General features: G+C 42.6%; 1 protein-coding gene across 1 annotated transcript in view; it reads left to right on the top strand.

The window, feature by feature from the left end:
- The window catches only part of BLOC1S5 (biogenesis of lysosomal organelles complex 1 subunit 5), a 282,496-nt gene that overhangs the window by 161,377 nt on the left and 106,653 nt on the right, over window positions 1-14,466 (top strand). Inside the window, exon 4 of the mRNA XM_069217151.1 lies at window positions 8,683-8,738. Coding sequence (XP_069073252.1) covers window positions 8,683-8,738 — 56 coding nt within the window. The remainder of the gene's footprint in view (window positions 1-8,682; window positions 8,739-14,466) is intronic.

Raw genomic sequence — 14,466 nt, 5'->3', positions numbered from 1 at the left:
GCGTACACACCCTGTGATGGCAGGACTGAGACATGTTTAAAAAGACTACTTAAGTGTGTAGCACAATCCGTGCTGCAGGTCCACTAGTAGCATTTCATATACAGGCCCTGGGTACACATAGTACCACTTTACTAGGCTCTTATAAGTAAATTAAATGTACCAATTAGGTGTAAGCCAGTTTTATCATGTTTAAAGGAGAGAGCACAAGCACTTAAGCATTGTTTAGCAAAAAACAGGGCCAGAAAACTAGAGAGGTGACCCTGAAAAGAGGGCCAAGTCCAACAACTCCTATGGAATTTCAGCCTGTTTATGGCTTGTGACTTCTTTGTTTATGATTTTGCCACGTAGGTAAACTACCTTGGTGTCTCTGATTGTTCTTGGAGTGTTCCTTGACCACATCTTGGTGAATCCTGTGGACACACTAGAGGGTATCTGGTGTCATCCTTGGGGTGCACTGCTGCAGACCCTGTAACAAGCCAGCACTGTTTCTCATATCAATATGAGAAGGTGCAAAATTGATAACTATGTTTTTGCAAATGTGACATTATCCCTCACAGTTTTCCGATAATTGCCCAAGATCAGCAGGCCCAAGTTCACTCTAACAAGCCTGGAGCACTGTTACAGGTAAACACGACTCCAGCACAGTTGAGCTTCCTTGGTACTTTATTGGTCATTTAGTCCATATAATTCCAGGCAGCCACTCACAGAGACCTCCGGTTCACCGGCACCTCCAACTGCCTCTCTGCCCTCAATATTCCAACCAAATGTCTGAGTGGCAGGTCAGCGCGAGGCGTTGCAAGCCAGAAGGCCACGAGCGAGCATACATATGCCCTGCTTATAACATACCTACAACTTCTCATATTCCAGACCAAATTCACAACACATGAACAATAACATACATTAATATCCTACAAGAAGAACAACCATAATAGGATGCAATCTTCTAAAGCAACTAACCAAAGGAAAAAAAATGAAAGTTGAGAAATTGTCATTATGAATAATACATATATATGAAATACATTGAATAAAATAGATATGCATTAATGTGAAAACATTGAACTGTATTTTAAGTCAACATAAAGCCTCTGAATTTTCCAGGAGTCTTAAAGATATGCTTTTCCACTGTGGATGATAAACCATCCTCCATCACCTTGTTTCCCATAGGTTGATTGCAATTCTGTACTGGACCCATGACTGTAACTAATTTTGCACAATTCCACCATTGTCCATGTTGCAATTTTACTGCACAACCATCCTTGCTTATTTCTTCCACACAAGGAGCAGGACTAAATCTCAATTTTCCTTTGACACACTTGGCACTAGCTAATTTCACATGTACAAAATCACCCCTATTCATTTTTACAGGTTTATTTACTATCAAAATATCATACCTTACTTTGTGTTTAGCCTAACATTCTCTAATTCAGTACTTTGCCATGTCAACATCACGTGCATGAATATGGCTGGATTTGATTTTGGGTAACATGTTGAACCAAGCTAGCCTCATCACATCCTGAGTTCCTCTGCCTCTCAATGCTGCAAAAGGTGTAATGCCTTTCATGCTATAAAGAGTATTACAATACAACCAAAGCATATCATATATTGCATTTCCCACATCAACTCCTTCAGGTATAGCCCCTTTGACACAGTCAGAGGACATCCTGTGGCCCTCTCAACTTGACAAATCCCTTGTGGATGGTAAAGACAACACCTTTTGTGTTTGATCCCCGCCTTTGTTAAAAATACTTGCATTTCAAATGAAACAAACTGCTCTCCATTATCTGATAATAGTTGTGAGGAAAACCGTTGTCTTGCAAAAACATCAGTAAGAAAAGTTATAACACTTCCAGTGACAGGCCCACTAATATATTTAACCTCAAGCCACATAGGCAAATGATCATTTAAAACAATGGCCAATCTGTGTTAGAAATTGGAAAGGTCCAAGAAATTCGATACTCACTTTTTCCCATGCCTTCTATGGAGTTTCCGGAATAACCATTGGTGGGGTTACACATTTTAAGCCCTTGACATTTGACACACAATTCATGCATTTCCCAATCAAATCTTCTGCATCTCTGTCCATTCTAGGCCACCAGAAACTTTCTCTGTCTTTCTTTAATCATAGTCATGCCTAGATGTCCCTCTTAACTTTTGTTCATCGGTCTTTCCCTGACAATTCTAGGAGGAATCAATTTGTCTGTTCTGAATTGCAACCCATCTTCCAACGAAAATTCTGATTGCACCTTGCTGTATGATTGAAGTTCAACAGAAAGACTGCCTTCCCTTGGCCAACCCTTTCTTATGTATTCTACCACCTTATTTAATACATGATCTTGATCAAGAGCAGATCTCCATTCTCTTTCTCTAACAAACTGGTTTAGAAATTGACTGACAGGTTATTCCATCACAAATGTGACAGATATTCCGTCCACCATATTATGATTCTCATAAGTCATAATGGGATTGTAATGCGGTGGACAGGATAGCCATCACATTTAATATGGAGTAACCCGTCCATCAAACTCTAAATCAGGCCCTTGGTGTCTAGCCAGAATTTACTGGCCACAAGACATTCTACATTTTGCAGATCATCCTGGGCTTCGTCTTCACCTGGAATGGGCAATCTAGACAAACAGCCCTCTTGTTTTACCTACCTGGAATGTGCTCAATAAAAAAATCATACTCCAGTAGTTTCACACTCGGTCTCACTAATCTAGCTGAAGCTTTCGAAGAATGTACGTTTGTACCTCTTAGAATAGGTAGTAACGGCTTGTGATCCAACCTTAACCCCAAATTTAGTACCCCATATGTAAGCCCTAAAACGCTCCACCGCCCAAACACTCGTAAACATTTTGCGTTCAATAACTCAATATTGTCTCTCAAGTGGTCTGAGCATAAAAGATGTAAAAGCAACCATGTGCACATCGTCCCGTCTGCCCTGAGACAGTACAGCTCCAAGTCCAACTGCTCTCGCGTCCACTGTTATAGTTAACCTTTCGCCATGATTAAACAGACTAAATAGAGGAACATTAGTCAAACCTTTTTTGATCTCTACACAAACTTGGGCCCATATTTATACTTTTTGACGCTAAACTGCGCTAACGCAGTTTAGCGTCAAAAATTTTTGCGCCGTCTAACGCCATTCTGAAGCGCCATGCGGGCGCCGTATTTATGGAATGGCGTTAGCCGGCGCAAGCAGACCGGCGCTGCCTGGTTTGCGTGGAAAAAAACCACGTAGACCAGGCAGCGCCGGCGTTGGGAAAAAATGACGTTAGGGCGTCTTAAAATGGGGCAAGTCAGGTTGAGGCAAAAAAATCGCCTCAACCCGATTTGCGCCATTTTTTTACGACACCCAGACGCCATTTCATGACTCCTGTCTTAGTAAAGACAGGAGTCATGCCCCCTTGCCCAATGGCCATGCCCAGGGGACTTGTGTCCCCTGGGCATGGTCATTGGGCATAGTGGCATGTAGGGGGGCACAAATAAGGCCCCCCTATGCCACCCAAAAAAAAGTAAAAAAATATAAAAAATAATACTTACCTGAACTTACCTGAATGTCCCTGGGGTGGGTCCCTCCATCCTTGGGTGTCCTCCTGGGGTGGGCAGGGGTGGCAGGGGGGTCCCTGGGGGCAGGGGAGGGCACCTGTGGGCTCATTTTGAGCCCACAGGCCCCTTAACGCCTACCCTGACCCAGGCGTTAAATAGTGGCGCAAATGCGGGGTTTTTTGACCCGCCAACTCCCGGGCGGGATTTTTGCCCGGGAGTATAAATACGACGCATTTGCGTCGCCGTCATTTTTTTAGACGGGAACGCCTTCCTTGCATCTCATTAACGCAAGGAAGGCGTTCACGCAAAAAAATGACGCTATTTGCCAATACTTTGGCGCTAGACGCGTCTAACGCCAAAGTATAAATATGGCGTTAGTTTTGCGCCGAATTTGCGTCGAAAAAAACGACGCAAATTCGGCGCAAACGGAGTATAAATACGGGCCTTGGTGTTCTTTCTCAACAAAAGTGAGAAAAGGATCAACAATGGTGGAAAAGTTCCTCACCAATTGTGTAATATTCACACATTCTCAGGAAACCTTTTAACTATTCCTTGTCCGACAGAACCTGTACATCCTCAATAGCTTTCAGTAGTCCTGCCCATGGACCTATCCCTTTTCCAGATACCATATGACCCAAACATTCCACTTCGGGGACATCAATATAACATTTGTCTCTCCTCAATCCCAATCCTCTCTCACTCATTGCAGTTAAAACAGGATTCAGTCTAAGCTGATGTTCAACATTTTCTTTCCGAAAAACCAATACGTCATCTTGGATTACAAGCATGCCATCTTATCTCTTTACCACACATCACTCTTTGGAAAATCACTGCAGCAGAATCATAACCAAAAGGCATCCTGGACAATTGATACATGCCATTTGGTGTGATAAAAGCTGTTAGATGCCTAGATTGTTTTGCTTAGACAACCTGATAATTGGACTGCAGATCCAGCTTAGAAAACACATTAGCTCCAGCCAATGTACACTTCATTTCATCTTTGTTTGGGAGAGGATAAGCATCCACCCAAATTGATTGGTTCAAGCTTCTTAGATCGATACACATTCTGATTTCATTGTTCTTTTTTTGAGCTGCCACAATGGACGACAACCACAGTAACTATTTTGTCGGTTCAATCACACCATCTTTGCATAGATTATCCAACTCATCCTTCAGATTGCCTCTTACTCTTAGTGGTACCCCTCCTGGTTAATGCTTGACAGGAATACTCCCTTGCTTTAATTTGATGACCTGTTCAGAGCCGCTCAACCTCCCCAATTGAGCATCAAAAATGTCATGTTTCTTAAGTAAGGAATGTAATCCATCAACTTGCACACTCAGTTGACCATCAGCAACAGTCAAAACTTGATAAACACCACCCAGTTTGAGAATGATGTCCAAAGAAGCTGGTGGTGCCACCTAGGAATATATGGCCCACTGTGTGATACATACGCTTTTCCCTCTACTTCACAATCCTTGAACCCAATAATAGTTAAAAAATTTAAAAAAAAAAAAAAAAATTATCAGATCAATTTTTGTACCATCATATCCTTGAGGAGAAATATCTGGTGGCAATAAATCTTCACAAATATTACATTTAAGGAAGTACGTTTTTGAAATAATAGTAATTTTTGATCCTGAGTCTTTGAATAATGGTATCATTCTCTCTCCTACCTTGAATATCTCCACTGGATCTTTGGGCACAGGTATATCATCTTCATGGATCCTAATATAATTAACAGGATATTCAGAATTTACATTTTCCATGCCTTGTGTCGACACCGTGCCCACCTTAGATGCTTTTCTGTCCTTGAACACCTACATATAATAACATATTATTCAAGTAATCAGACAAACCCTAGTCATAGTCTTCAGTTAACAAATTCACTTCCCCTTCTTTGCATTTAGTCGACACATCCTTGCAAAATTACCTGTACCTCACATATGTTACACTCCTTAGTAATAGCTGTACACTGTTTGTATGAGGCTATGTGAAACTTGGAACCACACTGATAATATATATTCCCAGGACTCATGAGTTTATTCTTGTCATCTGCTTTAGCTGTCTCTGATGTTTTGTCCATGTTAAATGTACTGCCTTTAATGAATAAAACTGTATCATCAGTTTTGTTAAGTTCTTTAGCCGAGTTCTTTGAATCTTTAATAGAACTTGCTATTTCTGCAGCTTCATGTAATAAAGCAGTGGTTCCCAACCTTTTGACTTCTGTGGACCCCCATTTTATCAATACTGGAGCCTGGGGACCCCCACTGAATCATTATTAGAATCTGGGGGCCCCCACTGAGTCATTACTGATAGTTGGAACCTAATATTATTAAATTTTCTAAGCAGTCACGGACACCCTGAGGAGGCTTCGCGGAACCCCAGGGGTCCCCGGCCCACAGGTTGAGAACCACTGTAATAAAGGGTTTTTACATGCAAGTAACCTCTCTTGAACCTTTTTATGAAGTCTCATTACTAATTGATCTCTGATCAGTTGTTCAGTAAAATTCTCATATTCACATTTGGCTGCCAGGATGCGTAATGAAGCTAAATAATATCTATGGTCTCATTGGCAGATTGCTCCCTGGAGAAAAACTTGCGTCTTCTCTCAACTAAATTTGGTGCTTTAGAAAAGTGCCTCTCCAACCTCTTAACAGCTTCCTCATAGTCATCCAGCTCTTCACCGTCCTCTGGTGTGTATATGGGCAGATGAACAAATAGTTCGTGCCTTCTATACCCAATGAATGTTCTAGTAACCACCTTCTCCTTTCAGGTTTAAATTGAAAACCATTTATTGTTTGCAGAAACAAATTGAATGCCTTAAACCACCCCTTTCAAGGAATGTTGTGCTTATCTGGGGATTGTAAAAAGGGGGGTGGGGGGTTGATGGCCTGCATATTGTTCAATAGAAAAGCTACGGAACATAAAAGTGCTATGGTGGTGGAATTCCTGTCTCCATGCTTTAGTTAGTAGAAAGAAGGTGTACACATGCACCAAGGTAGCTTGTGTGCATGTCACTGCTAAGCTTGCTAATAACAGTCTAAAACCTAGTAAGGCGTGCTTGTCATCGTAAGAGTTGAACTTCACCAAATGGGTAAGTCTAAATAATACAGCTGTACTACAGTGCAGTTGGTGTGCCTGTCGCCGCAAAGCTTACTGGTAACAGGCTGAGAAGTAGTAAGGTGTGCCTGTCTCCATAAGAACTGAAATGCATCAAGGTATCAACAGGCTAAATACAGCTGTAAAACAATGCAAAAGGTGTGCCAGTCAGCAAAGAGCTCCTCAGTAACAGGTTACAAATAGTAAGTGAAAATATTTCCAAGATGGCCATCAAATCTTCCAGAATAATAATGTATAATAGCCAATGGTAATCTAAAATGGCCGTCGTTATGATGCCTCACCTTCATTGTAGCCACAACCAGATAATTAAAACGACCGCTGTATATAACAATACATCCTATTTGTGCAGCCAGTGGAGCTCATTTTTGCTGTGGAGCATGCACTCAGAAATTAACCTTTAGGGAATGTGCTAATGAAGGGGAATTAAGTATCTTAGCATAGGGCTTCCTTTCCTGCCAAATGCTCCTGCAGCCTCCCTCCTGAAATTCAACCATGTGACCTAATACGAAACTTGAGCGCTGTATTTGTGTTACCCCCTCCTTGGAATCTACGCTGGTTCACAGGTTAGTTTTCCCATTGTCGCCACTGTTACAGGTTGACATGACTCCAGCACAGTTGAGTTTCCTTGGTACTTTATTGATTATTTAGTCCATGTAATTGCGGGAAACCACTCGCCAAGACCTCTGACTCACCACCGCCTCCAGCTGCCTCTCGACCTCCAACCGAATATCCAAGTGACAACTCAGTGCGGAGGCGTCTCAAGCCAGAAGGCCACGGGTGAGCATACATATGCCCTGGATATAACAAGGATGGTCATCTGGCTGGAATCTCCCTTTAATGTGTATGGGACAGAGAAGTGTTTTATAATAAAACAACTGTTCTAAGAAAAGGTCCCAACGTAAGGATATGTATGTTTCTGTGAATGTCGGAGACACAGCATACCACTTTTGCAGGCAAACCTATCTGGCTCTAGCGTTGAGCAAAGCAGAAAGTGAAATGAATGCTGTGCTGAGAACATGATGCTTGCCTAGGCGAAATAACAACTAGATAGAGAAAATAAAACAGCACCGCAAATGTGGCTAATGCTAGAAAAAATAAAGTGATGCTGACTAAAATGTAATGGGCAGGTCTGGTTTGCTAGTATAATGTACCTAAAACATGGCTAAAATAGCTATACAACACCTCTTGATTCCTATGTAAATATCTATATAATACAGTGGTATAAGAAGAATCAGTATTGATGATTGTGCACATGGCGCAAACAAAATCACAATTTCCTTGTACGTTTGTGTGTGTGGAAGTGAAATACGTACCTTGGTGACTGACTGCCTTACTTACACCAGCAAAAACAGTGAAAGGGTGGAAAAGGAGGACATCAGTAGGTTTCATACTTCTCTGAGTGCCTGCCATTATTTACAAAATGTGGTTTTATCTTTCGTTTGGTACTTAAGGAGAATAATAGCCCCTTCGAAAATTTCGGAGAAAAATGGGCACAGGAGGTGAAAGCCATTGAGCAGTCGTTAAGAGTATACCACGCTTTGCGGCCAAAGTACAGAAACAACATGTAGAGGATGCGGGCCTGTAATACAGACCGATCCGACTGTGTATGTTGGCAAAGTAATTCTCTTAAAATAAAAAGCTATAAATAAAAGGAGCCATAATGAGTATATCTATAATTGAAACGTTCCCACATCTGTTTGCAGTAATAGTTTTACAAGCATTAATTCCTTCTTGTGGGGGCTGAGAATGTTGCTGCTGCTCGCCGGGAGAGTGACTTGGTGGTCCTTGATGATTGACTTCCTCAGGGTGTGCACTGTGCAGTGAGTGGGCCTACTGGTCTTCTGCCTTCACTGTTTGGGAAGAGCTCCCTTTCTCGAGTGTTTGGCAGATAGTCAAGGCCCTGTGTCGTAGGATTCAAACTACCGAGTGCTGTTATGCTTTTCTCTCTGTACTGAAAAACTTGCTTCCCCTTAAAACTCACACAGCTGGTTAAACATGCGCCATGTCTCTTTCAGTGAAAGTTGCCAATCAGACGATCTGCAGGCTCCAGCAGCAGCAGCAAGAACGAACGGTAAGAACTAATCACTGGATTTATGAAAAAGAGCTACCTAAATGCCCTCGCAGTCAAAACAGGAATCGTCCTTAGAATTATAATGTAAAATCCATATTTTGTCAAGTCTGGTTTCATGCAAGGATTGTTTGTTCTCCTTCCCTAAGTCCCCCGATTCCTCCCTAGAGTGAGTTCGAGGCCTACTCTTTCGACTCGTGTGATTTCATAACTTTGCCACCCATTGCAATGTTAGAACACGGTGGGCAATTTACCACACTGCCTGGGGAAATGTGAAACCTAGGCCCGTATTTATACTCCGTTTGCGCCGAATTAGCGTCGTTTTTTTCGACGCAAATTCGGCGCAAAACTAACGCCATATTTATACTTTGGCGTTAGACGCGTCTAGCGCCAAAGTATGGGCAAATAGCGTTATTTTTTTGCGTGAACGCCTTCCTTGCGTTAATGAGATGCAAGGAAGGCGTTCCCGTCTAAAAACATGACGGCGACGCAAATGCGTCGTATTTATACTCCCGGGCAAAAATCACGCCCGGGAGTGGTCGGGTCAAAAAACCCTGCATTTGCGCCACTTTTTAACGCCTGGGTCAGGGTAGGCGTTAAGGGGCCTGTGGGCTCAAAATGAGCCCACAGGTGCCCTCCCATGCCCCCAGGGACCCCCCCTGCCACCCTTGCCCACCCCAGGAGGACACCCAATGATGGAGGGACCCATCCCAGGGACATTCAGGTAAGTTCAGGTAAGTATAATTTTTTATTTTTTTTAATTTTTTTTGGTGGCATAGGGGGGGCTTATTTGTGCCCCCCTACATGCCACTATGCCCAATGACCATGCCCAGGGGACATAAGTCCCCTGGGCATGGCCATTGGGCAAGGGGGCATGACTCCTGTCTTTACTAAGACAGGAGTCATTTAAATGGCGTCTGGGCGTCGAAGAAAATGGCGCAAATCGGGTTGAGGCGATTTTTTTGCCTCAACCTGACTTGCCCCATTTTAAGACGCCCTAACGCCATTTTCCCCCTACGCCGGCGCTGCCTGGTCTACGTGGTTTTTTTCCACGCACACCAGGCAGCGCCGGTCTGCTAGCGCCGGCTAACGCCATTCCATAAATACGGCGCCCGCATGGCGCTTCAGAATGGCGTTAGACGGCGCTAAATTTTTTGACGCTAAACTGCGTTAGCGCAGTTTAGCGTCAAAAAGTATAAATATGGGCCCTAGTTTCCTAGATCAGCCTAGTGTTTCTACTTTGAAGCCGATTTTACAAGGTGCGCCTGGCAGACTGTGCTGCACATATTAAGAGGGGCGGCTGTTGAAAGTTTGCCAGTTTATAATAGTGCAACAGAAAATCTCTTATAAAAAATGACTCGATTGCTGTTCAGTGGACATGGCAAGCCAGGTTTAGCGTGCGTTTTTTAGTTATGGTCGTGTGGGGGGGGCTCACATACTGGGGCAGAAATGTATGATGCCGGATTGTAGTTGCTCCTCTAATTTGCTATATCGAGTTCCTGTGCTGGGAATGGGGACGACTATGCACCCACGGGTATTACCGGGCTCTTTCAGGCCCATTTCGACACCAGAATTCCAGCTGTTTTGAGGAGGAGCGAATGTTACCCCCCCCCCTACAATTATACTGCTCCATCCAAATGTTGGTCTCTTAGGAGTGCTTATGAATATTTGAATGGCTTTGTCAACCCATACAAATTCAGCATGTAGGAAAACAAGCAGTTTAGAGAATGTCATTAGGATGTGTATCTTCTTATTTACAGTAAAACACTTCTAAATAACAGGTTGACTATAGCTTTTCTTGTGGCTGCTATCATGTCACTACATTTCTAGTAACTCTTACAAGAATCCTGTAAACTGTCGGTATGACTTTCCCAGCTGTTAATCTGGAAATATTCTAGACCTCCTGCAAAAAAATACATGGGAGTCCACTGGGAATCCTTTAACATTCAGTAGGTTAAATTGCCACAGGAAGCTTCTCACCACGTCTACCTCTGCAACGTTGCCTGCCTTTGCCTGTGCTACTACTGTTGTCTAATGGTAATCACAGAGTGTAAAACGTGGTACAAATTAGGCTAAGAAACACACTGAACTCCTTGTAGACTTTGTTTTTCCAGCCTTGCTGTACTGTCCTGTTGATTTGCTCCACTCACGGGATTTGGTGGTGATCTAATTAAATTGGGCAATAGACGGAGGAACTCATTCACAGTTTTAGGAGCCACCAGTATCGGATGAGTAAAGTGAAAAAGTAACTACATGAATAAAAGCAAATCCATTTACATATAAAAAACACAGAAAGCTGTTATCACTTTTCTTGCATTAACTTGCCGTCGTCTCTGCCTAATTTCAAAGACTATAACTCCTATTAAGACCCTCTTGCCGTCCATCAACTCACTACCATCCACTTTTTCCTTCAATTTAATTCAATATCTCGCTCGATCCACTAATCTGTATTTACTCTCTCCTGCTATGCACAATGTCGTTCCTCTTCACACAGTTGCCACGCTACTATCGGCACCCTCAATCCATCCCAACCTTCGACTCCTTCTTTCCTACCGTTCTTACCTCTGCATCTTTTTATCTTTGTTCTCGTCTTTCAGTCCACACACTTAGATTTGTTTTTAAGTTTATTGATAACTTTTTTTTGTGTGCAAAATAAGCGTTTTTGAGAAAATAGCGCTGACTCTTTTATTTATAAATAAAAAAACGAATTAGCAGCATGGACGCATAATATACGGTGACTTAACATGATTATTCTCTAGTTCAGGGAAATTGACATAATCTTAACCACTGCTTTTTACACAAGAAATTAATAACAGGAAGCAGTTAAGCAAAACTTGTCCAGTAACAAAACTTAACTCTTTGCAGCCCCTCTCTCCCTACTGGATCCCTGCTCTGGGATCACAGCACGATGATGATCCAAAAGCCGGTGTCCACAACACTAGACCACCAGGTATATTGAAGGGGACGTGGTCTCCCCAGCATGGCCAAATTTCATTTCAATGAGGGGGCCATCAGTTGTCAGTCTTCTGATCCCCTGTGGTGGGCATATTGGGAGTTCTATCCTCTTCCAGCCCCACAGGAGATCAGAGAGCCCACAAGACACTAAGGGAATGTTTTTTGAAAAAGGATTGGAGAGAAGAGATCCACCTCTTCTGGTATTGAGCTGCTCCCATGTCTGTAGCCAAGACAGTCTTTCTTCTCTCCTGGGAGGCAGATTGAGGACAGTCCACTAGACACCAGGGATATAATAAGTGAAAAAAGAACGAAAGCCACTACCATCAACATCTGGTTGAAGAAAGTATTTCTGTCCACCCTAGAGGAGCACAAAGCCCACTAGACACTGGGTAAGAGATATTGTTTGTGTAAGAAAAATGAGCGACATGGTATATTTCACCCCTAAGACAGACCTAACAAGACCAAAAGGCAAGATGCATTATATTAACAATACTTTACATATAAAAAACGTAGCCTTGCTTCCCCATTTAAAGTAAATAGTATTTCCTGCCACTGCCATACGTTGGATCAACCCAGCGGAGGCTCTGGGTCATTTAGAAACCCCCAGGGTGGTCACTTGGGTACTTCAGGGGTGGGCAACAGGGGGCCACCCTTCTTTGTTGCCTTTTTTATGCGGATCAGCTCTTGAATAGGCCCACCCTGCGCAGAGACAATGTAATCCCTGGCTACGGCGTCCAAAGGTGGGGAGGGATTTACACCTAAAAGATAAAACAAATCATAACTATTCCGGGTGGTTGGAAGTAAATCTCCGGGCCAGTCAAGCTTAGGTCGTCTAGATGCCTTCTTTTCTCAGAGTGCCGACAAATTTACCCATTATGTGTTTAATAAGTAGGCAACAACTTTAACTGTAATGAAAAACCCGTGTGGTCTAATTTATCTTAGTTAAAGTGTTAATCAAGACAGAACCAAGGTACTTTGGCTATGAGGAATATCAATAATGCGTCACAACACAGTAGTTGTGGGCGGGGCACTGAAAGCCTGGCTCTGGCTCAGCTCGAGGTCCTGTTGGAACCTCGAGCCCATTCGAGGTTTCGTGTGGCTTCTTCTGCCCTCTACTTGGGATGTGATATTATGGCCAGAGGAGCAGACTGTGGGTGTCAGCTCAACATCATGTGATTCTGGGGAAATCACTTAATCTCCCTATAAACAATACATGTGACCTTGTGTAATGTAACTGGTGCGCATATAAAGCACTCCGACTCCTTTGGATAGAGGTCGAGCTACATTTAAAAAACTACAAAATATTGCACTACGAGGTAAAAATAAAGCCTTAACATAAGGAAAGACAAACAGCCATTTACAGACTGCTCTTTACAGAGTGAAACCATGAAACCTAGATACACTGCAGTTTCCCTGCTTGAATTGTGTGATCTTAGGCAAATATTTTACTTCACCTTACTCTTTATATCATTATTGCATTAAAAGCACTTTAGAGTATTTGAGGTCAGACTACCAGTTGTACAAAACTTTCACTTTTAATAAATACTTTTCTATGTAGTGCTATAATGCGCCCCATTATTCAATTACAGCTTTGTGAACTTTGAAGAGACTATAGTATTTTACATGGTTTGGTGTGTGATTTACATAACACATTTTTAGGGCTCGGCTCGTACCCTGACTAAGATTCAAGCCAGATACTTAGCTCAGCTCTCTGTTAATTTGATTGGTCACCCACCTCTATAGCATAGGTTGTGTCTTCACTGTAGCGCAAATCCTAAACAGGAAGCCTCGGAGCAGTCAAACTCCTGAATGCAGTAATTTCCCAGAAATGTTCTTCTATTGAGCAGCACATGCTTGCGTGTTTAGAGGTGTCACTGCTGAAGAGCTGCGCAGTTAGAGATAAGACAAACCCTCAGGTCTTGGATCAAACTGGAAAACGTCCACTGAAAAACGAATGGCCTCTGAGAAGATTTCTTTACATCCTGCTAATGATGGGGTTGGATAAAAAAACAAGGGGAGGGGCGGGCGGGGGTGGAGATGGGGGAAAATTACAAGAAAATAATTTAAAAAACTATGAACATTGTTGTACACAAGAAACAAAACATGATCACCCTAGAGGATAAGTGGCAATGCGTATGTGCAGCGGCGGCTGCTGGAAATCTCAAGAGGAGGGGCTGGCGAGCGGGGTGGAGATAGGAACAGGGACTGGGTAAAATTACAAAAATAATAATAATGAAAAAAAAAAACATTGTGCAATCGCGCTGTGTAAAACCTTGAATTCACCAAGTAGTACTTGGATAAACAATAGAAGTAACTAGTAGTCATGCAAAGCACTCAATTATTGCCCAGCGAGATCGTGATGTGTAGGAAATAAAAAGAAAAAGTAGTCCAGAAACCATGCGGAAAACATGGAGCCTCGTATGTTTTCAGAAGCTGCCGGGTGCACTTGAAGAGGGCTAAACACTGGAAAAGGCATGACAAATGCATGCCTTTCACAAGTGAAATCAAGGGAATTTAAAAAGGCAAGCCCACAAATGAATGAAAGTGATGGGTAAGCCCAACAGAAAGACAACAGGTTGGAAGCGCTTGTGCGCTCGACCTAAAAAGGACAGGTGTTTTTGATGACTTTACATGTCCTGACAGTAAAAACCTTGCATTGTTTTTACTGTACTAAGGCTGATAACTCCTCTGGCTAGTAATTAGTTAGATGTTGACAACTCAACAGTGCTAACTTTCACATGGGACTACTAAATCTGACACTTTAAGGTATCAAAAG

The sequence above is a fragment of the Pleurodeles waltl genome, chromosome 2_1 (assembly GCF_031143425.1).
Source record: "Pleurodeles waltl isolate 20211129_DDA chromosome 2_1, aPleWal1.hap1.20221129, whole genome shotgun sequence".
In the NCBI taxonomy this organism is placed as follows: domain Eukaryota; kingdom Metazoa; phylum Chordata; class Amphibia; order Caudata; family Salamandridae; genus Pleurodeles; species Pleurodeles waltl.
The sequence above is the reverse complement of the archived record's forward strand: the minus strand, read 5'-3'. Positions and strand labels throughout refer to the sequence as shown.